This window comes from Cololabis saira, chromosome 12, assembly GCF_033807715.1.
Source record: "Cololabis saira isolate AMF1-May2022 chromosome 12, fColSai1.1, whole genome shotgun sequence".
Lineage (NCBI taxonomy): Eukaryota > Metazoa > Chordata > Actinopteri > Beloniformes > Belonidae > Cololabis > Cololabis saira.
In genome coordinates this window covers 1963501-1986440 of record NC_084598.1, presented here as the reverse complement: position 1 = coordinate 1986440, position 22940 = coordinate 1963501, and the positions used below count along the sequence as shown (strand labels likewise).

The 22940-nt window shown below is 44.8% G+C and overlaps 1 protein-coding gene across 1 annotated transcript in view; it reads left to right on the top strand.

The window, feature by feature from the left end:
* The first annotated feature begins 338 nt into the window (after positions 1 to 338).
* oprl1 (opiate receptor-like 1) overlaps positions 339 to 22940 on the top strand; it is a 69188-nt gene continuing 46586 nt past the window's right edge. Inside the window, exons 1-2 of the mRNA XM_061734670.1 lie at positions 339 to 625; positions 15687 to 15919. Coding sequence (XP_061590654.1) covers positions 15720 to 15919 — 200 coding nt within the window. The 5' untranslated portion in view covers positions 339 to 625; positions 15687 to 15719. The remainder of the gene's footprint in view (positions 626 to 15686; positions 15920 to 22940) is intronic.

Sequence of the window (22940 nt, the reverse complement as noted above, 5' to 3'; positions counted from 1 at the left end):
AGTCAAAACAAGGATGGCATGAACGTTCTAGTGACACCGCACACAACACAAACACACGCTAACACAATGTAAACACTCAGAGGACGGACATGGATGCACAACCGAGCAAAACATCATCATCGATCAGACACACACACACACACACACACACACACACACACACACACACACACACACACACACACACACACACACACACACACACACACACACACACACACACACACACACACACACACACACACACCCAGCCCAGCCTCCCTCCCTCCCCCTCTCTTTCTCTCTCTCCCTTCTCTGCCAGCTGATGCTGACTGGAGGTGAAGCGGCGTTTCTCCTCCCTTCTCCTCCCTTTTCCTCCCAGTGAGATCTGCTGGAACCGTCTGCCGCAGGTCTGGGTTTTGACTGGCCACCAGCTGGAGGTGACGGCGAAGGCGCACTGTTGTCCATTCAACGGAAAACAATTGTAAAGGGTGAGAGGAAGCAGGGAGGAAGCAGGATCCAGGATCCAGGAGGAAAGGTGTTGGGCGGTGAGGGTGAGGAGCTGCGTCCTCCTGCGGTCTGACAGCAGCACCGGGGAGGGAGGATACTGCGCAGCCTGCTGCAACAAAGCAACCAGATTGATTTGGTACGTGCTTTTCCACGCACATTCATACATAACAGACTGCATGTCCTGGACACAGCAGAGCGTGAAAAACGTGCCTCCCTGTCTGTCATTTGTTTCTGTGTTTAGGTTGATTTGCAGATGTATGTGTGCGTGAGGGGGGGGGGGGGGGGTTGCTTCTTCACTGTACACTGTAACAGGTTAGTGTGTGCCCTTACATGGGAAGTTTAATTCAGAATTAAAATGAAATCCGATTTAAAATGAGTAAAAATTACCATGTAAATACCTTATTCCGAATGAAAATGGACATTCCGAATTAATCTTAATTCCTAAGTAAGTGGCTGGTTTATTCCGATTTTAAATCTGAATAGAATAATTCCGCGATCATGTATACACTCATTCCTCTTTAAATTAATCCCGGTCTTTCTTTCTGCTCGTTCCCTCGCCCGTCTGTCTCCATGACGCTTATATTCCACGCTGGGCTGGTTTTCCAAACAAAGTTTTAAGATGGCAGCACGCAGTAAACGCTGGTCAAGAGCAGAGACCATTTATTTAATAAATAGCTTGGAGGACCTGGAAATCATTAAAAGAACAAATGGCAGGAAACATAAAATCTGTGAGCTTTTCAAAGTTGTAGCGGCTAAGTTTGTTTTTCTTCCGGTAGACGTAACTTCCGGTCCCCCCCCTATCCAATCAGAACCTTCCCAACCCCCAGACCTGTAGAGGCATTGGATAAAGCCGATCAAACGTGTTTTCCATGTAAACCTCATTTCGGAATTACTATTTCCATGTAAACTCGAAGGAAAATAGTTTAATTCTGAATTATTTAATTCCGAATTAAAAAACATCATGTAACCGTGGCCACTGTAATGCTCTGCTATGAACAGGTTATTGTCTGCGTCCAAAATTGCAAACTTCCACCCTAATGAGTATGCAAAATGAGTATGTGAGATTTTTTAGTGTGTTAGACTCAATAGTATGTACTATCCATACTCATTCTGGAGACATTTATTAGTGTGGATTGATGGACACTAGCCGAGCAGAAACTTCCCACAATGCAATGCAGCGGCGTTTGGTTGCTAAGTGATACGTATATGTCATAAGTATAATAATATTATTATATAATATTAATATTATAATATTCGTATATAATAATATTATATAATGTCATCTTGTTTCGGCCAGAATAAACGGGAAATAGCGGAGCGGAGCTGCTACTGCTGCTGTTACCATAGTAACAACTGCTACTGCTGATGTTACCATGGTAACAACTCCTGTTACCATGGTAACAACTGCTACTGCTGCTGTTACCATGGTAACAGCTGCTACTGCTGCTGTGACACATCACTTCCTCCCAACAGCAGGAAGTGACGTGTGCACTCTGAATGGTACGTCCAAATTAATGCACACTACTGATATTTACTCAAAAGTATACTTTTTAGTATATACTGTTTAGTATGGCATTTCAGACGCACCGATCTATCAGTCTGCGTGACATAAAAAAAATCCGTAAAACCATGTTAAAATTGAATGCATGAGTTCTGGCGCAAATCAAGATTTTTTTGTCATAGTTTGGTTACCAGATAATAACCCTAACCCTAACCCTAACCCTAAAGCCTGTTGTTCAAAGGATCACACTCAATATTGTAATGCTTTCCAAAACACGTCTACTTGCTTGCAGTTTATCTAATAACTTTAAAATTGAATTATCAAGTTTTGTTTAGTCCTTTGTTACAAATATTTTATATTTAAACTATACAATATTCTGTGGAATTTGTAGTCTGGATTGGAATAAAATGAGGAATGGTTATTGTTTAACTCTTCCCTGTAAATGTTGATATATGTTGATGTAAAAGTTGATAACATTTATAATTATTATTATTATTATTATTATGATAGTACTTTTTTGTCACTTTTTGCTAAATGTGTTTTGACTTAAACTGATAATAAATGTACAGTCCTTTCTTGCCATACACTTATAAAAAGGAACACACTCAATTTAAGCCTGAATTATGGTTCTTTGTTAAAGGTATAGTCTGTGATCGTATTCAAAAACATTTATTGTTATACTGGGTGAAATGGTCCTTCCATCCTGAGAGTAGCCAGTGAATAATGTGTTCAGAAAAAGGAATGAAAAAAATCCGACCTCTCTGACAGATTTAATCCTGTAAAAACTCTGACCTCTGAACTCTGAATCTGTTATTTGCGCACCGAATGGCACGGATTGGTCAGAGGACCAGAGGATTGGCAGGGGGCAAAGAACCAATCAGATGCCTTCATTTTAAGCCCCGCCCACGCCCCCCTCTGTCCCATGCGCGCACTCGTCTCTCTGCTTCCAGCCTGCCACTCTACTTCCAGCCCCCGTGTCCGCTTCCCACGGGTCCTCCTCGGCTCAGAGTGTCCCAGTGTAACCCCCCCCCCCCCGCCCGCTCCTCCAGACCGACTGGCAACCGCGGCCTGAAATCGGAGGGCCCTTGCCGCTCCATCCACCGGCTCGTGTACATACATGTATGTATGTACACACATGCATGTATGTACTGTGTATGTATATATATGTAATAATTGCTCGGTGGTCATATTCTGGGTCTCTGGAAAGCGTCTAGAGACAGCATCTGTTGTATTAGACCCTATACAAATAAAATTGAATTGAATTGAATTGAATATATATGTGTGTGTGTGTGTGTGTGTGTGTGTGTGTGTGTGTGTGTGTGTGTGTGTGTGTGTGTGTGTGTGTGTGTGTGTGTGTGTGTGTGTACCATATTTTTCGCATTATAGGACACACTTAAAATCTTTAATTTTTGTCATAAATCAGGAGAGCGCCCTATAATCAGATGCGCCTATATGAACTTTGTTGTGTTTACTGACCTCGTACCATTGTTATATGGGTCATGGTGCTCAAAAATCTGTCAAAATGTTTAAGTGCGACTTTTGGTAAGTGACAAAGCCGCTCCGCTTGCAGCTGACACAGGGACGTATTAAAGTTGGTCCTTGGTTGAATACGGGTTGCAACATCAGACAACATTAGATTAGAACTAATTATGTAGCGCTGGCCAGCAACCATCATCCAACAATTAGTGCATGTTACGTTACTATAATTAGATGTCAAGGTTAGGTTTTTAGCGTATAGCCAATTTTCAAATCTATATCATAATCCAATTAAAATCAAATGTTGGAATACAATGTTGGTCCAACATCACACTAACATCAGGTGTCCGCTAACGCTGGTAATGATGAACCAATCAGAGAACAGTACACAGTAGAGCTTACCTCCTCCACTTTTTATTTGTGGATTTGTGGAAGACGAATGATTTAAAATGTGAGTGTATTTTTCTGTATTTGTTACAGTTACAATTACAATATTCTTCTTCTTCTTTCGTGTATCGTCATATGTCCAGCTTTGTGTCATGTAACCATGCCCTCGTCTCAGGTCCCACTCGGAAGAGGCCCTCCTTTGAGGGTGGTCTATGCAGGGGACAATTGGTGATGATGTGGTTGGCAGTCTGCTCAGGCTCCCCGCATTCACACGCTGCGCTGTCTGTTAGGCCCCACTTCCTCATGGATGCTTTGAAACAGCCAACACCAGTGCGTAAGCGGTTCAGGAGGGCCCATTGTCGGCGAGGTAGGTCTTCTCCTTCAGCGCCATCTCCAGGATCCCGGATGTATTGGTGGTTTCGTGTCTGTCCTGCTGACTCCCACTCCTGCTTCCATGCGGTCACCAGCCAGGCTTTAGTTGACAAGTCCTCCGGGATAGAAGTGAGCATCTCTTGGGCTGCCAAGTTGTATGAGTGGCGGTTGCCATGGTTGTAGTGTCGTGGAGGAGGTGCCAATCGTGTTCCTGGGCTTTCCTTGCCAGGGCGAGGGTGGCAGCCTCTCGCCGTAGGTTGGCTAGAACACGGTAGAACACGGTTTCAGACTTATGATCCTCAGGGCGCTATTAATGGCCGCTTCCACCTTCTTGGTGTGTGGGCTTCTGCTCCATGTTGGGGCACAGTACTCGGCAGCGGAAAAGACAAGGGCTTGTGTGGAGATGCGTAGTACCTTTGCGGAGGTACCCCAGGTTTGGGCAGCGAGGCGACGGATGAGTGAGACCCTTGAGGTTACTTTGGCCCTCACTTCCTCCCTCACTTCCTCGAGGTATTGTTTATATGACAGTCCTGTCCAGGTGTACGCCAAGGCACTTTGGGGTCTGTTGGAACTCCAGGGGTTTGCTGTTCACGGAAATCTTCAACTCCCTTGTCGCTTCCTTGTTGCAGAGGTAGAATGCTGCAGACATCGTCTTCCCAATGTTGAGCTGCAGGCGCCAGCTGCAAAGGTAGGCAGCCAAGATGTTCATGTCCGGGTTTAGGCCCTCTTCCCCGACTTCCATGTTGGTTGTTGCAGCATGATGGCTAGGTCGTCTGCGTACCCGTACTTTCTGGATGTTGTTGCAGGTAGTTCAAGGATATATATATTGAAGAGCATTGGTGAAAGAACAGACACTTGTGGGACCCCGTTTCTCAGCCTCCTGAGCCTGCTACACTGGCCATCACTGGTCTGGAGGGTGAAGCTACTGTTTGACAGCATTTCCATGATGTAATTGACCATATGGCGGGATGGTTCTCAACAGCTTCAAGTGGAGTCCGCTGTGCCACACGGTGTCGTAGGCGGCGGTCAGGTCCAGTAGGACAACCCCTGCTTTTGCTTTGGCCTGGAAGCTGTCCTCAAGGTCTTGCGTGAGCAGGGTTATTTGGTCCACTGTTGACCTGCCCCGACGGAAACCAGCCTGTTCCCTCGGAAGCTGTAAGTCTACTACAGGTTCACTACAGCTGTGGATCCTCTCCAAGATTCTTCACAAAAAATTACAGTTTTATATCTTTATGTTTGAAGCCTGAAATGTGGCAAAAGATCACAAAGTTAAAGGGGGGCAAATACTTTCGCAAGGCACTGTAGATGCCAGTTGGCCTTCTGGAAGTTCAACCTCCACACAGGTTACCCCGAGACCGGCTGCACCAAAGATGGGATTCCGGTGACAGACCCTCCTTTCTGGCATCGGGTCATTACTGTGGAACACAGCAAAGAAGAGGTCTGGGTTGGTGCAAGTGTTCCATCTGGAGGTCTAGAAGGTTGGTGGTTCTTTGGGGTCAAACAGGAGCCGGGCATTGGCGATGGAGGCCAACTCACTCAGTGTCTCACCATCTGGTGTTGTATGGGTGTAACCCCAACCGGAGTTCTGGCAGTTGAAATCCCCGGCGTAGATGACAGGTGCTGGGGCAATCGGGAGGTCTGATGTGGACAGTACTCATGGTGGGGGCTTGTACACAATCACAACCGTTGTTGTCTGTATCCTCGTGGACAACCAGTCAAGACTGGAGCCTGGTGGGGATTGGCCTGTGGCTATCCAGCTGAGGTCAGTCCTAACAAAGGTGGCCATCCCATACTGCCTGCTGAGAATGGAGCTGGCTAGGTGGAACCCAGGCAGCCTGAAGAAGTCTGCTTTTTCACAGTGTGTCTCCTGAAGGAGGAAGGCTACGACTTTGTGGGAGTCGGCGAGGTGGCGTATGATGTCCAGTTTGGCGGTGGTGAGGCCCTCAACATTCAGCTGAAGCATTGAAAGGTCCAGACGCTTGATGGTTGGGATGACCGGCCGCCCTGACTTGAGCTTGCGTCCCTCTGACCTCTTGCGCCCTGGTTTGGCAATGTGACGATTTGGTGGCGACATTAGATCTTTCACCATTTCTCATTACTTGCAGAGGAGGCCGCATGGAGGCTGTCGTCTTCTCCCTCAACAATATTCTTAATTATTGTGAATGTGTTGAATAAAGTATGACTTAACTGACTGTTTTGTTTTGCTTTATAAGCCTCATCACCCGGTGTGCCTTATGGATGAAAATAAACCCGTTCATTGATATTGTGCCTTATAATGCGGTGCGCCTAATGGTCAGCAAAATACGGTGTATGTATGTATGTATGTATGTATGTATGTATGTATGTATGTATGTATGTATGTATGTATGTATGTATGTATGTATGTATGTATGTATGTATGTATGTATGTATGTATGTATGTATGTATGTATGTATCCATGTATGTATCCATGTATGTATCCATGTATGTATGCATTCATTCATTCATTCATTCATTCATTCATTCATTCATTCATTCAAGTCAGCAGTCAAGCACCAGCCATCTAACTTCTGGGTTGAGGCTGATGCAGAACCAAGATCTGTTGCAGTTTAACGATGAGCTGCTGGGGGCTGATTTCACATCCATGTCAACTCTGAAGGGGCTTTTCTACCACATTAGGAGAGTTTATTTAAAGCATTAAATGTATTTTGTAATATGAATGACTGACGGTTGGCTCTGCCAATGGCTAGCCATTATCACTTCATCCGTAACCTTTATCCTACCGTGCTTCGCGAAGCAAACAGCAGTTTGTATGAACCAAACTGATAAATGTGACAGTAATTTTTTATTTTGCCATTGAGACAACATGTGAAATGGGATATGCTGCCTTAAATGTCTGCTAGCAGCTCTGGAGTGAGGAGCAGCTGAAGGAGGTTGTAGTCAGAGCTAACTTTGATATACATAAGGTAGGGGTGTTCCCATCGGCTTCCCAAGCAATGTGTCTGCGGTCAGTACAAAGAAAATTAGGCTTCAAAATCCTTCAGAAACCAAGGAGTCACATACTGTAGCTAATACTTCATCTATTGTTCAATGTCAGCGGTTCCTGAGGTTAAGATGCACAGACAGGAGCAACTCATTCTTGTGTTTCTAATCAAAGATTCATCTAAACTGGAGAAGAAATTCAGTGCACCCATAGCAAAGTGACAGCAAGACCCCCAACTATCCAGGCCAGGACAGCAAGACCCCCAACTATCCAGGCCAGGACAGCAAGACCCCCAACTATCCAGACCAGGACAGCAAGACCCCCAACTATCCAGACCAGGACAGCAAGACCCCCAACTATCCAGGCCCTGGAGCAGGACCGCCAACTATCCAGAACAGGACTGCAGGACCCTCAACTATCCAGGCCTGGAGCCGGACCCCCAACTATCCAGGACAGGATAGAAGGACCCCCAACTATCCAGGCCTGGAGCAGGACCGCCAACTATCCAGGCCAGGACAGCAGGACCCCCAACTATCCAGGCCAGGACAGCAGGACCCCCAACTATCCAGGCCAGGACAGCAGGACCCCCAACTATCCAGGCCCTGGAGCAGGACCGCCAACTATCCAGGCCAGGACAGCAGGACCCCCAACTATCCAGGCCTGGAGCAGGACCCCAACTATCCAGGTCAGGACAGCAAGACCCCCAACTATCCAGGCCAGGACAGCAGGACCCCCAACTATCCAGACCAGGACAGCAGGACCCCCAACTATCCAGGGCAGGACAGCAAGACCCCCAACTATCCAGGCCAGGACAGCAGGACCCCCAACTATCCAGGCCAGGACAGCAGGACCCCCAACTATCCAGGCCAGGACAGCAGGACCCCCAACTATCCAGACCAGGACAGCAGGACACCCAACTATCCAGGCCAGGACAGCAGGACCCCCAACTATCCAGGCCAGGACAGCAGGACCCCAACTATCCAGACCAGGACAGCAGGACCCCCAACTATCCAGGGCAGGACAGCAAGACCCCCAACTATCCAGGCCAGGACAGAAGGACCCCCAACTATCCAGGCCTGGAGCAGGACCCCAACTATCCAGGTCAGGACAGCAGGACCCCCAACTATCCAGGCCCTGGAGCAGGACCGCCAACTATCCAGGCCAGGACAGCAGGACCCCCAACTATCCAGGACAGGACAGAAGGACCCCCAACTATCCAGGCCTGGAGCAGGACCCCCAACTATCCAGGCCTGGAGCAGGACCCCAACTATCCAGGTCAGGACAGCAGGACCCCCAACTATTCAGGCCAGGACAGCAGGACACCCAACTATCCAGGCCTGGAGCAGGACCCCAACTATCCAGGTCAGGACAGCAGGACCCCCAACTATTCAGGCCAGGACAGCAGGACACCCAACTATCCAGGCCAGGACAGCAGGACCCCCAACTATCCAGGCCCTGGAGCAGGACCCCAACTATCCAGGCCAGGACAGCAGGACCCCCAACTATCCAGGCCCTGGAGCAGGACCCCCACCTATCAAGGCCAGGACAGCAGGACCCCCAACTATCCAGGCCAGGACAGCAGGACCCCCAACTATCCAGGCCAGGACAGCAGGACCCCCAACTATCCAGAACAGGACAGCAGGACCCCCAACTATCCAGGCCTGGAGCAGGACCCCCAACTATCCAGGACAGGACAGCAGGCCCCCCAACTATCCAGGCCTGGAGCAGGACCGCCAACTATCCAGGCCAGGACAGCAGGACCCCCAACTATCCAGGCCAGGACAGCCCCCCGTAGGCAGACCAAGCTCCCAGCGTGGAGGGCCCCACGATGAGAACACTGGAGCTGAAAACTAATGCCCCTTTTCCACTAGTCCTTACTCGGCCCGACTCGGCTCTACCCGCCTTTGTCCCCGTTTGTTTTTCCACAGCCATGGGAGAAGTGGGCAGGTTGGGGTGAAGCTGCTGTGACGTACTCGATTGCGCAACACCTTTGTTCATGTCGGCGCTGATCAGAAATCAGCTGGAGCCGCGAGCGGCTGAGAGTAAAACAGCCCGTCTACATCCCTTTTTTAATTCTCTCCTCAGCCACCAGGTTTATGAACATCTGCACCTCAGAGTTGGATCACCAAACAGACGTTTTGCGCTTTATAATAAAATCGCTGCAAGCCGCTCTCGCGCTGACTCCCGCTTCCTGATTCAAACGTCTGCCGGCCCCGCCCCCCGACCAATCAGTGGCGCGGAGGGTGGTGACCTCAGAAATAGTCCCGGCTCAGCCCGGATAGAACCTCGCCAGAATGGTTACAGAAAAAGTATCTGCTTGGAGCGGCTCTACCCGTCTCAGCCCCGAGTGCAAAAGTGTAAGATGGGGCCGTGGCGGGTAGAACCGAGCTGAGGCGGGACTAGTGGAAAAGGGCCATAAGAGACAATAAACAAGATATGAACAGAACTGAAAGGAATGAAAAACATACAAAAAAAAACATAAATGAATGTTAATATAAAAGATAAAAGATAACTTATGGACACTAAGGCAGTAGAAGCAACATTAAAAAATAAATCAATAAATAATGAAACCTTTAAGAGGAAATTAAGAACAATAAAATGACATAAAATAATAAATAAGTAGTGGTAAACAAGTAAAAGGGGACTCAGTTAAAAGCTAATTTAAAAAGGTGAGTCTTGAGCCGACCTTTAAAAGCATGGACAGACTCTGCGGCCCTGAGGCCCCCCGGCCCCCCTGAGCCCCCCCCCCGGCCCCCCTGAGCCCCCCCCGGCCCCCCTAAGGCCCCCCGGCCCCCCTGAGGCCCCCCTGAGGCCCTGAGGCCCCCCTGAGGCCCTGAGGCCCTGAGGCTCCGGCAGGCTGTTCCACAGGCGTGGGCCATAAAAGTGAAATGAAGCTTCACCAAAGGTTTTGGTTCTAAATTTGGGAACAGATAAAAGACCGGTACCGGAGGATCTCAGGGTCCGCGAGGGCCGATATGGTAAAAGCTGGTTTGAGAAATAAGAAGGGCCAAGGCCGTTAAGACACTTAAAAACAAGTAGAAGAACCTAAATGTTTACCATGTGCATGTGACTCGTGTAAGAAAAATAAGACATGGGTCCACATTTTATTTTGTAAATGGTTGATGCTCTTGTTTTATTTCCCAATTACATTTACCATGTGCTTTGGCATTCAGTAATAAAAACACCAGTCTCATTAGGGCTTTGTCCTGAAACCCATACTGGTGGTGGGATGATGAAGCCCACCCAGCCCTACATGGACACACATTTAAAAGTCTCATTTTAACTCCTTATTCATCAAAGCTCAGGCAACCAAAGACACAGGATCATGCACACACGGTGCTGCAGCAGCGTCTGAACCTGAAAAACAAAACATACCCTGTCAGAATGGAGAGTTTGAATGCAAGGTGAGGGGGATGGAAGGTGGGGGGAGGGAATCAACTACCAACAGATATGAAGGGACATTTGAAGAAGGGAGACTGTAAGAAAAAAGAAAAGAGGTATTTTATCATATCAAGCCCATGTAAGGTATATTAAGCCTGGCAGTAACCCTGGGGAAATTCAGCAACACAGCAGAGTTGGTTTGCTGTTTACATTTGATGAATATTCAAGAGTATGTAGAGACGTAGAAGATATATCAGAGTTGACAGTGTCCTTTTGATGTATTTCTGCTGCAGCTTGCATGTAGGGGTGTTGCAGTGGAAGAGTGTTTCTCACAAAATTAGATTGTTCTTGAGGCAGTAGCTGCTCTTGGGGGTGGGAACTGCAGTGCGAGTGGAGGAAGCCTCAACCAGAATTGAAATATTAGATAACGCCATATATAAGCTGTATTTAGTTTTCCATGTGCATTGTTACAAAAAAGAGAGATAAAAAAAGATTAATCATCCTCATTGGTAAGTGTCTTGCTTTCAGAAGGACTCTGACCGCATGCTTCCTGGACTTGTGCCGGTAGTGGTAGATATTTTTCCCATCAAAGGCAGACTTTAGAGCGTCCTTTGCTCTGCTGCTTTTGTGAGCTTTGCGTAGCAACAACATGATTGAGATGCAACTTGTCTTTGGGATGAGCAGTACTGGAGTTGAGGGGGATGAGGGGGGATGACGGGGGATGACGGGGGATGAGGGGGGATGGCATCCCTCCTGAAATAAAAACGGTCCAAATCATCCCCCCTGAAATAAAAACGGTCCAAATCATCCCCCCCTGTAAAACTGCCATCCCCCCTTTCCATCCCTTATGTCATTTCATCAATGAATGTGGTTTTACTGCTATTTCAACATTTAGAGTCATCACCAGAAAAATAACACCAGAAAAATAACTTATTTGACAATTTTCACCTGTTTCAAGTACATTTTCACTTGAAATAAGTAGAAAAATCTGCCAGTGGGACAAGATTTATCTTCTCATTACAAGCAAAAAAATATTGTTCCACTGGCAGATTTTTCTACTTATTTCAAATGAAAATCTACTTGAAACAGGTGAAAAATTGTTGTTTTTTCCAGTGATGAGTCTTGTTTTAAGTGTAATGAGATTTTTTTTTACTAAAATGAGACATTTTAACTAGAAATAAGACAAATATTCTTGTTAAGATTGTGAGTTTTTGCAGTGATCCATGTTACTTATCCTGTGAAGGACAGAGTCATATTGATAAATTCAGAAAAGTGTTTTTTATTGTTGTGTTTTGATGTATTTGATGTAAGCCCAGTGGATATTTCAAGCTTACAGAAGGCTGCATTTAACTGCCGCTATGTCATTCCTGCAGTATTTCTGCAGGTGTTTTGGTATTATTTGTAATATATTATATTATTTTTTTTTACAAGTTTTTTCAAGTACTGGGGATGAGAGAGTCTCTAGAGATGCAGCCAGATGACACTGAGGTTCTTCTACAGGATCTAGCTCACTAACCTACACGTGTGCAGGACGGCTTGCTGCTTAACAGCAACTGAACCTTCCAAAAAAGAAAAAAACATAATAGCCGGGTGCCTTGGTGTGTGTGAATGCTCTGTAGTGAACTGTGCTTTTTCTTTTTTACCCTCAATGACTCCAGGCTTTATATTAATTCTGATAGCCATTGTGGAATATTAAAAGCCGTATCAGTAGTGTGTCTGCATTTTAGTGGTGGGAGATGATTAAGTACATTACATAACAAGTGAAAAATAGCTTAATAACACTCACATACAGGCCTGTGTAAGCTGTTGTGCAGGTCCTTAATTATTGTGTCACTTACTGAACTGAGTGTAGCTGAGTAGTCAGCCCCCCATATTATAAATATGAAGGACCGGGTTTTACAGTTTGTTCCGAAGGTTGCTCAGACCTTTTGCTGCAAGCTTTATCAAATATTTTAAAGCTGCCAAATCTTGAAAGGGACAGTGTGACCTAATAAGTGCTCCTCCCGTGTGTGATTTTTCATCGAATACTATGTTGAGTTTGTGTGTTTGTGTGTGTGTGTGTGTGTGTGTGTGTGTGTGTGTGTGTGTGTGTGTGTGTGTGTGTGTGTGTGTGTGTGTGTGTGCGTGCGTGCGTGCGTGCGTGTGTGCGTGTGTGTGTGCATCAACAGAGGCTGAGCAGCTGGAGGCTTCCCTGTTTTAGATAGTACAACATTAACATCTAAATTATACTGCCAAAACTATTTGGACCCTCGTTAGAATGCCTGGCCTAGCCTGCTCATGTTTGCGTTGTATGAAAAATCCTGATGTTCCTTCCAGTTCCATAGTTAGCATTTTTTCACATCAGTTTGACCAGACCATGTCACATTACAGCAAGCAACTTTCTACCACTCTAATAAACACGTTAAATAAGTCTCCAGAGTTACAAATCTTATAACTAATCCCTAAACCGAATTAAAGTTTAGGTCACTTTATGAGAAATGAAAATCTTGGTCTCGGTAGCTTGGTGAGTTTACCAATGAAGCAATCTACAATTGCAGCTTCTGTTGAATTACTTGTTTTGTGTCACTTTTGCACATCTGACTGATATTCTGTAAGTTTGTGATGTTGATAGAGATGCTTCATCAAGTTAAGCTGCTAAGTCCGGCCCGGACCGGGTGGCCGGGGATTGCCTGGGTCGCGGTCCGCCGCCGCGGGATCCCTGGCTGCTTCTTCCCGCGCCGTGGGGGCCCCGCCCGCGGGCCCCCTCGGCCGCCGCCGGGGGGGGGGGGGGGCCTCGCAGGCGGTGGGTTGACTCCCTCCTACTTCTCCCCTCTGTGGGGTTGCCGGTGGCCTGGGTTCCGGGCTCTTCCGTGTCGGCCTCTGGTCTCGCGGGTGGCGGGGTTGCTCCCCCCCCTCCCCCACTATAGATACACTTCAGGTGGAGCTTTGTTTGGTTTATTACACACACACACACACACACACACACACACACACACACACACACACACACACATATAGGTCCACCTAGTCACATGCATATACACACACACACACACACACACACAACACACACACACGCATGATCATATACATACACACACACACACACACATAGACATACACACTGGCTTGTTCACCTGCATGCTGGCTCTCTAGTTTTTGGGTTTAGGTAGCGGTAGCGATAGCTTAGCTCAGACTGCGATCAGATCTCAGATTTAGGTCGATTGCTGTTATTGTTTTGGTTGGCTCCGTGCCGGTTTCGTGCTTTGTTTGTGTTTTTTTTTTTTTTTGTTGCAGATTTCCAGTGCTTGACGTGTGTCTCCGTGTGTTCCTGCTTCCTGGATTGGCAGTGGATGTCGTCACCCCCCCCCCCCCCCCCCCCCCCAAAAAAAAAAAAAAAAAACACTGGGTTTGTATGTGTATATTTATGTATGTGTACGCATATGTGTGCGTATATATATGTATATATATTAAATATAGTAATAATGCACATATATAACACTTTTGGTTTCTACCGTCATGGTATCAATCAATAATATGTGTGCAGACAAGGTAAAAAAAAAAAAAAAAAAGTTAAGCTGCTAAGTATCTGTTTAACCCTTGTACTGTCTTCGGGTCAAAATGACCTAATTCTCCATCCTTCTTTCCTCCTGTTCTCTCCTTCCTTCTTTCCTTCCTCTTTTCTCCCTTCCTTCTTTTCTCCCTTCCTTCCTTCTTTCCTCCCTTCCTTCCTCCTTCTTTACTCCTTCCTCCTTTTTCCCTTCTTTCTTTCTTTCTTTCTTTCTTTCTTTCTTTCTTTCTTTCTTTCTTTCTTTCTTTCTTTCTTTCTTCTTTCTTTCTTTCTTTCTTTCTTTCTTTCTTCTTCTTTCTTCCTTCTTTCCTTCCTTCCTTCTTTCCTCCCTTGCCTGCTTCTTTTCTCCCTTCTTTTCTCCCTTCCTTCCTTCCTTCTTTACTCCCTTCCTTCCTTCCTTCTTTTCTCCTTCCTTCCTTCCTTCTTTTCTCCCTTCCTTCCTTCCTTCCTTCCTTCCTTCCTTCCTTCCTTCTTTTCTACCTTCCTTCCTTCTTTTATTTCTTCCTTCCTTTCTTCCATCCTTCTTTCCTCCCTTCTTCCTTTCCTCCATCCTTGACCTGAAGACAGCACAAGGGTTTAAAGTACCAGTGTTTTGCAGACATTATTTCCCCCAGTGGTTCTGTGAGAAACTCTGCCTGGTTCATGAGGTTAGAGCCTGGTCGACTCATCATAGAAATTATTTTTTGCTGCCCTGTATTATTCTGTCTGTCCAATGTAATGATTGTAAGTTAGGACAGAACAGTAGAGAAACCAGTAAACTGAAGACTTATCTTACCCTAGTTCATTCCATCATGGTAGCTACCATGGTCGCTACATTGGTCCATGGTGGAAAAATGTTGACATTTCAAAATAAAGGCTAAACCTTTGTAAAAGAACTGCAGTTACAACACTCCAAAATTGTTAGAAAACTACATTTACCTTTTAAAAATCTTGACTTTTCTTTGGCATTTCTTAAACCTTAATCACATATGTCCTGTTTTTACCACTTAACACTGACAAAACGCATTTGTCTCCGAGAGTGTCATTGATGCTCAGCCACTATCAGACCTAACATTAAAAAAAAAAAAATCTGCTCAGTTGTAACTGGCAACTGGTTAGATATGCTGTTTAAAAAAATGGTTAGGGTGAATCATAAAATACATGTTTGTGTAATGTTTAATGCTACAGCTTTTATTTTGAAATGCACCGGAACCAGTTAGAGCCAAGGAGGTAACGGTCGGGACGGGTGAACGGTTAATAAACCAAATGGGTGACTCAAGCTCCCAGACAACTGTGTGTACCTCATTTATTGAAATTAGACAGACAGTCACAACAGTTTGGTGTTAATATCATGTCACCTGAATGCCGCCTTACAAAAAACAAAACATAAAACATTGTCATGTGACAATTCTAGAACTTTTATTTTGAGACATTTACATTTTGTGCTCTGGAAAGACAGCTGTTCTACACTGTGTAGAGACACTGACAGATTGGAAAACCAGGAGGGCTAAGTTAACCAAAGGTGTTATATATTAATGTACATGAAGTTTCATACTTCAACATTAACAGAATTGCTATTTTCTCTCAGGTGGGTAAAAACTCCCTCGTATTTCAACAAAAGATGGATTTCCCGGACGACTTCCTGCTGGCTGAGCTGCAGATCTTCAACAACTCATTTTTCCACAACAACTTCAGCAGTGGCTACAATGAGACAGATGCTTTACTGCCAACAGGCATGAAGGTCACCATTGTAGTCGTCTACATGATTGTCTGCGTAATTGGCCTCGTGGGAAATTTCCTGGTCATGTATGTCATCATGAGGTAAGAATTATAGAGTTTCTTTGTCAAAAGCAGTTGTATCTCCCAGAATTTCCCTGAAATCAGTTCTCGTGCTTTATTCAGGAAAGATGACAGTTTATCTAGCAAACCACATTAAAGATGATTTACTTATATAGCCTTTTGTAATTATTTTATTAAATATAGTAAGTAAAAAAAAAAAATCCAATCCAAACAAATTAAAAAAAGCAATCAGACACGCTTTTTTGTTTAAAAATGTTGTAGTTCAGTCTCACTTCAGGCTACTACAGGAGATTAAAATTAGAATATTGTGATAAAGTCCTTTATTTTCTGTAATGCAAAAATCTCATACATTCTGGATTCATTACAAATCAACTGAAATATTGCAAGCCTTTTATTATTTTAATATTGCTGATCATGGCTTACAGAAAAGAAAACTAAAATATCCTATCTCAAAAAATTTGAATATTCTGGGAATCTTAATCTTAAACTGTAAACCATAATCAGCAATATTAAAATAATAAAAGGCTTGCAATATTTCAGTTGATTTGTAATGAATCCAGAATGTATGACATTTTTGTTTTTTTAAAGTTATTCTATGCAACTTCTGAGAGCTAGCAAGATTTGAAAGTGGCGCCTCCTCTAAGCGCTGACCCCCCGCCCCCACCCACGAGCGCTCTGTCCAAAGCGTATTTGCAGGATTCAACAAGGCAGAGAAGAGCGATTTTTAAAACATTTTGGACAGCACATTTACAGCAAAACCTACCCCATGTCTCATTCACCTGTAAGCGATGCCGGTTTTAGGGGGGGCAGGGGGGGGACTGTGCCACCCAAACGTGCATCCTGCCCACCGGCGTCTCCATCCCGGCGAGAGTGGAGAGCAGAGAGCGGCTGGCGGTGCGCTGCAGGCTCTAGAGCCACGGCTACGCCGTAGCCTACGGCGTAGGCTACGGCGTACCCTACGGCGTAGCTGTGGCAACAGAGCCTGCACGGCACCGCAGCGCTCCGCCAGCCACACCGGCGCTCTCCGCTCTCGCCGGGATGGGGACGCCTACATCCCCACGGACCCCCATACAGCTTCCGAGCCGGAGCTGCAGCGGCTCTTCACGGCTGCTGCGGCTCTTCACGTGTCCCCGTGGGCTGCTGCTGCTGGGCAGAGAGTCCTGCAGCAGCAGCCCGGACTAACGGCTCTGCTCCCCGCTCACCCACACAGCGGGGACCGAGCTGCTCTGGAAATAACTACATAATAAATAACTACATACTGGGGTCCGTGCCAGAGGGGAGGGAGGGGGGTTACACTGGGACACTGTGAGCCCAGGAGGACCCGTGGGAAGTGGACACGGGGGGGTGGAAGCGAGTGCGCGCATGGGACAGGCATCTGATTAAAATGAAGGCATCTGATTGGTTCTTTCCCTTCCTGCCAAGCCTCTGGTCCAGGACAAATACGTTTCATTCGGACCGCGGGGCTTAGAGGCGCCTCTTTCAAATCTTGCTAGCTTATCAGGGATTATTTTGTGGTGTGGAATAATAGAAAAGGCTTGATAATTACTTAATAACAGTAGGTTATTATGACAAAACTTGAGCCATTTATTAGATATTCCATTTTTTTACATAAAATAGGCAGTAGCATTAAATAAAATAAATAACATTTTAACATGAAAAAGCCAATTTTCAAGCCAAAATTCAATACGAGCCCCATATAGTTCAACGGGTTGAGCAGGCGACATATGTACAGCAACGCGGGTTCAATTCCAGTCGCGGCATATTTTGCACCCACTTCCTACGTGTCTGCCTTTAACCGCACCCATCAAATAAAGTCGCAAGAGCCGCATGGCACCGGGCAAAGAGCCGCATGCAGCTCGCAAGCCATGGGTTGGCCACCCCTGGTTTATCTATAGTCGTTACGGTTTTCAATCAATCAATCAATCAATCAATCAATCAATCAATCAATCAATCAATCAATCAATCAATCAATCAATCATTATTGTCACATCATATTAATGAGTAACATGGGTAAAAATCTTGGTTGTGCAGGCTCATCATTGCAGTTAAAAAGATAGAGAGACAAAAAACAAAGTGCATAGTGCATGAATAATCTACATAAAACAGTACGTGGAATAAAAAGATAGAAAAATAATAAATAGTCTTGGGCCTGTGTGTATAATATGAAAATCTCTATTAGCAAGAGATACGTTCAGTTCAGTCTTTCACCAGAACTAGGTCTTGTTTCAGCAATCTATTTGCTGACAGATAGAAGCTGTTCAGGAATCTGGTGGTGCTGCTCTTTATGTACCGGTACCGTTTGCTCGGCCGTGGGTGCGGCAGTGGCTGGAACAGGCTATGGGTACAGTTCGGTATCGGTACAGTTCCCAAACCAGGCCGTGGTGCCGCTCATCAGGACGCTCTCGATGGTGCTCGTTGGGTCCCAAATCAACATTTACATACTGTAAATTCGTAACGAGGAAAGACACAGAGACTACATTGGAATGACTTTCAACGCACTTCTGCAGAAGGGGGGAGAGCAGAGGAGCTGCAGGGAAACGTGGCCCTCATTCGAGAACTCCTGAGCTCTTCTCCCAAGATGCTCCTCCTGCATGATGCTTTTATTAAGAAACTTTGACAGGAAATGACCATATAAGGATGGTCAACAGTGAACGATGGGAGGTCATCGGGGTTAAAAGGTCACACATGTGACATTTTCAGTTAAAGAGGAACTAATCTGGTATGCAGAAGCTTAAAGTTTTTAAAAGCAATGGGTCACATGGGTCAAATGGGTCAAATGGTTTCCGGACAAAACGGGAACTCTGTGAGAGGTCTTGAAACAGATGCGTCCAGCTAACCTTTAGTTAACCTTAATGACCATGGGACAGCTGTCCCCAGGACAGTCGAAACCCTTGAGTATATCAGGAAGTGGCTGTCCTGACATCTGTTAACAAAGCATGTGACAGTTCATAAGGACAAAACTAGTTCAAAAGTTTGATTAACCTCACATCGTAGAATGCCCTGAGGATGCGGGGGCTCACTTTGAACCTCTTCAGACGCCTCAGGCAGTAGAGCTGTTGTTGGGACTTTTTCACCACTTTTTTGGTGTGTGTAGCCCACTTCAGGTCCCTCGTTATGTGAATTCAGAGGAACTTGAAGTCTTTGACCTGCTCCGCAGCAGCACCATTGATGATTACAGGTGCGTGCTCTCTCTCTGATCTCCTAAAGTCCACGATCAGCTCCTTAGTCATGCTGACGTTTAAAGCCAGGCTGTTCTCTCGACACCACTGTGTCAGTGACCGACCTCTACTCTGTAGGCCGACTCGTCATCGTCGTCAATCAGGCATATGACTGTCGTGTCGTCCGCATATTTGATCATGACGTTGGAGCTGTGCGTGGCTGTACAATCATGTGTGTACAGTGAGTAGAGGAGAGGGCTCAGGACGCAGCCTTGGGGGGCTCTTGTGTTGAGGTTCAGTGGGTCCGACGTTATGTTGCCCATCCTCACCACCTGACGGCGGTCAGACAGGAAGTTGAGTATCCAGCTGCACATGGTCGGGTACAGGCCGAGGTCCCTCAGCTTTGTGTCCAGTCTGGTTTGTATGATGGTGTTAAAAGCGGAACTGTAATCCACAAAGAGATCCATACACATCTATTTTTCCCCCTCTTGTCCAGGTGGGAGAGTACAGAATGTACGGCCAAGGAAACTTTTGAGTTGATGTCGCAGTTTTGGTGTTTCCTTTTTTATTTTGAAACCTGTGTCTTTGTGTTTCAGTTTTGTCTTGACTTCCCTTGTTCCCGTCTACCCTGATCATCTGCACCTGTGCCTATGTGTATATCTTGTCTTGTCTTTCCCTTGCTCCTGGCTGGTCCGTACTGTTTCCTTCCTCCATGTGGCAGGTCAGGTTATTTTGGATTTTGCATGTTCTGGTTTTTGAATCCTGCTCACCAGCGCTTTTGGTGTTTGTTAAATAAATCAGTTTTTTTGGAATTTCTGCATCTAGGTCCTATCCACCTCATCATGACAACATGATATCGTCAAAATATTCCAAGAATCTGGAATATAGTCATCCAGCCTGCTGGATGGACTGCATTAAAAACGGGCAAGATAATGGAAATCACTTCATGGCTCAGGAAGGCCTCTGTCTAAGGGGACAGTTCACTGTGCCATCCACAAATCCAGATTGAAAGCTCTGTTCTACAAAAAGGAAGATTATGTGAAATGGATTCAGGGATGCTGCCATCTTCTTTGGACAAAATCTCTTTTGAAATGGATGGAAGCAAAGTGGGCAATTGTTTGGTCGCCAGGAGAGTACAAATACAACAGGAGAGGGTAGTCAAAATAAATCTAAATTTGATTTTTAAAAAGAAACACGTATATGAATTATAAGAATAAATGTATTGAACTACTTTCAGAGCATTTGTGGGGATTAATGAAAATTTAAGCTGATTTGTCAAAAATGTAATATAGATCACAATATCTATTTTAACCCTTTTTATGCCTGACATATGAAATCATACACAAAAAAATCCTAATTTGTTTCCTTAAAACCCTCAATTTTATCTTTAATAATTTAAAATGTTTTTATCATTATGAGCACATTTTAATTTATTTAAACGGTTGGTGGTGGTGCAGAGGTCTCAGAAGTTCTTGTATTAAATATGGTAAATATATGGGTAAATATAGGATATGTATCTTAATTCTGCAAACATCATTCAAAAGGTGAATAACACTGGCTCAGAATCAAAGTGGAAGTGCACAGGATAGTCTGGATAATGGCAAAGTAGAACGTGATGAAAAGTTCCTGGGGCAGGTTAAACATCCTGATCTTTCTCAAGAAGTACAACTTCTGCTGTGCCTTCTTGTGGTTAGTGTCTATGTGGGAGGTGCCATTCAGATCCCGGGAAATTGTGGATCCCAAAAAACCTAAAAGAATAGCCACTGTTGTTGAAGATGATGAGCGGAGGGAGCGGTGGGGGTTTCCTCCCAGGGGTCCACTGTCATCTCCGGTCTTGAGCGGGTTCAGTTCCAGGTTGTCATCTCTGTCCGGAATCACTTCAATGACTGTCATGTGGTCGGCATACATCAGGAGTTTCATACAGGGGTCCCCTGACAAGCAGTCATTGGTTAGAGGGAAAATAACAGTGGGGCAGGACACATTCCTGAGGGGTTATCAGTGCTGATAGTCCGGGTGTTGGAGGTGACGCTGCCCAAACTCACCTGCTGCTTCCCTTCATTGCCAGGTGAGAGCAGGACAGTGAGCTGGGTCAGCTTTCGGTGGAGGATTTCAGGGATGATGGTGTTGAATGCGGAGCTGAAATCTACAAACAGAATCCTGGTGTACATCCCTACGTTGATGCTTTACAAAATAATATAAGACTTAAACCAGGGCATCAGCTGAATGCTTTGAATTTAAATCTCTAATTATCCCAAACACTTGAAGACCCTAGTGCCCTAGTGAGACTTTACAGCATTTAAAGGAGCTTGAGGCCGGATTGAGGCAGGATTTATGAAAAAAATTTGTATACGTTTTAAGTTTTCTAGTAATAATGTCAGATGAAGCGTTCCAAACCAAAAAGAATGAGCCCTCTAGTATCTCTCCGTTGCCTTGAACAGTCTGTGTGCTGCAAAATGTGCTGCAATTCGGTCCCGAATTTCCCGCGCTGGGCTGCGGATGTGACGTCACATGACACTGCATGTGCATTCTCCCCGTTCTCCCGTGCCGGCTTCACTGTTGGCTGCAGTACCCCCGACGGCCGTCGTGGTGAAGGGTGGCGCTAGAGAGTCTCATTTCTTAAAAGGAGCCTCAAGCTCCTTTAAGTGATTGTGGTTTTAATTTAAGATTTACTAAAAGTTTTACAACCACACAGTAATGGGTGACATTACCAACATATTTATATTTTCATAAATATTCTATTATAAATATTCATAGCTATGTATGAGTGATTGTTTTGAAGCAAATGGGAAGAGGTTTCACTTGACACACGTACAGCTGTTAATTAAAAAGACGCCTTCAGTCAGTTCTGTTGTACTTTTACATTTCAGAATATAATACATGAATGAATAAAGTTTTATCTTGGTCTTACCAAGTCAATACAACCTCAGATTGACAAACAATATTTTTGAACATACTGTTAACCGAGCTAAACTGCAGCAACAGTTTGGAAAAGTTGAGTGCCAAAGTCAGAGAAATTGTAAAAAAGCCAACAGTTCCAGTTCCAAATCTACAAACCACAGTTCAATTCAATTGTATTTATATAGCGTCTATTACAACAGAAGTTGTCTCTAGGATCTTTCCAAAGACCCAGAACATAAACCCTCGAGCAATTATTACATAAACATAACAGTTAGCATGTTAAATTATGTTACTGCTCTAAAGTTTATTCTACAAGCTCTTGAATAATAGTGTCCACCTGTTTTTCGTCTGGAATTAAATTGGCCTAATTTTAAGATTGGTAAGGATTTATTTTCTTATAAAGTCCTGATTCATAAAACCCTTGGAATTGAAAAATGGTGTATTTTCTTTGCCACAACTGTCTTTTTGAATGCATTTATTTATAAGATACAATAATTTACTTTTAGTATTTCTTGATGGAAGCTGTAAGGCATAGATATTTGATTAGATATATGAAACTAAATACCAAGCTGAGAAAGAAGCTGGACTAAAAACAGACTGCTATTTCTACCATCAAAATGTGAACAAACACACTCCCACTTTTATTTTAAGTAAAATGTCCCCTCACACAGACCTTGAATAGGAATAAATGGGTACAGACAGTACTGGAGTTGAGGGGGGATGAAAATAAAATAAAAACGGTCAAAATCATCCCCCCCTGTAAAACAACATCCGTCCTTTCCATCCCTTATGTCATTTCATCCATGAATTTGGTTTTACTGCTATTTCAACATTTAGAGTCATCACCAGAAAAATAACACCAGAAAAAAAACTTATTTGACAATTTTTCAAGATTTATCTTCTTATTACAAGCAAAAAAACCTTGTTCCACTGGCAGATTTTTCTACTTATTTCAAGTGAAATGTAATGAGATTGTTTTACTAAAA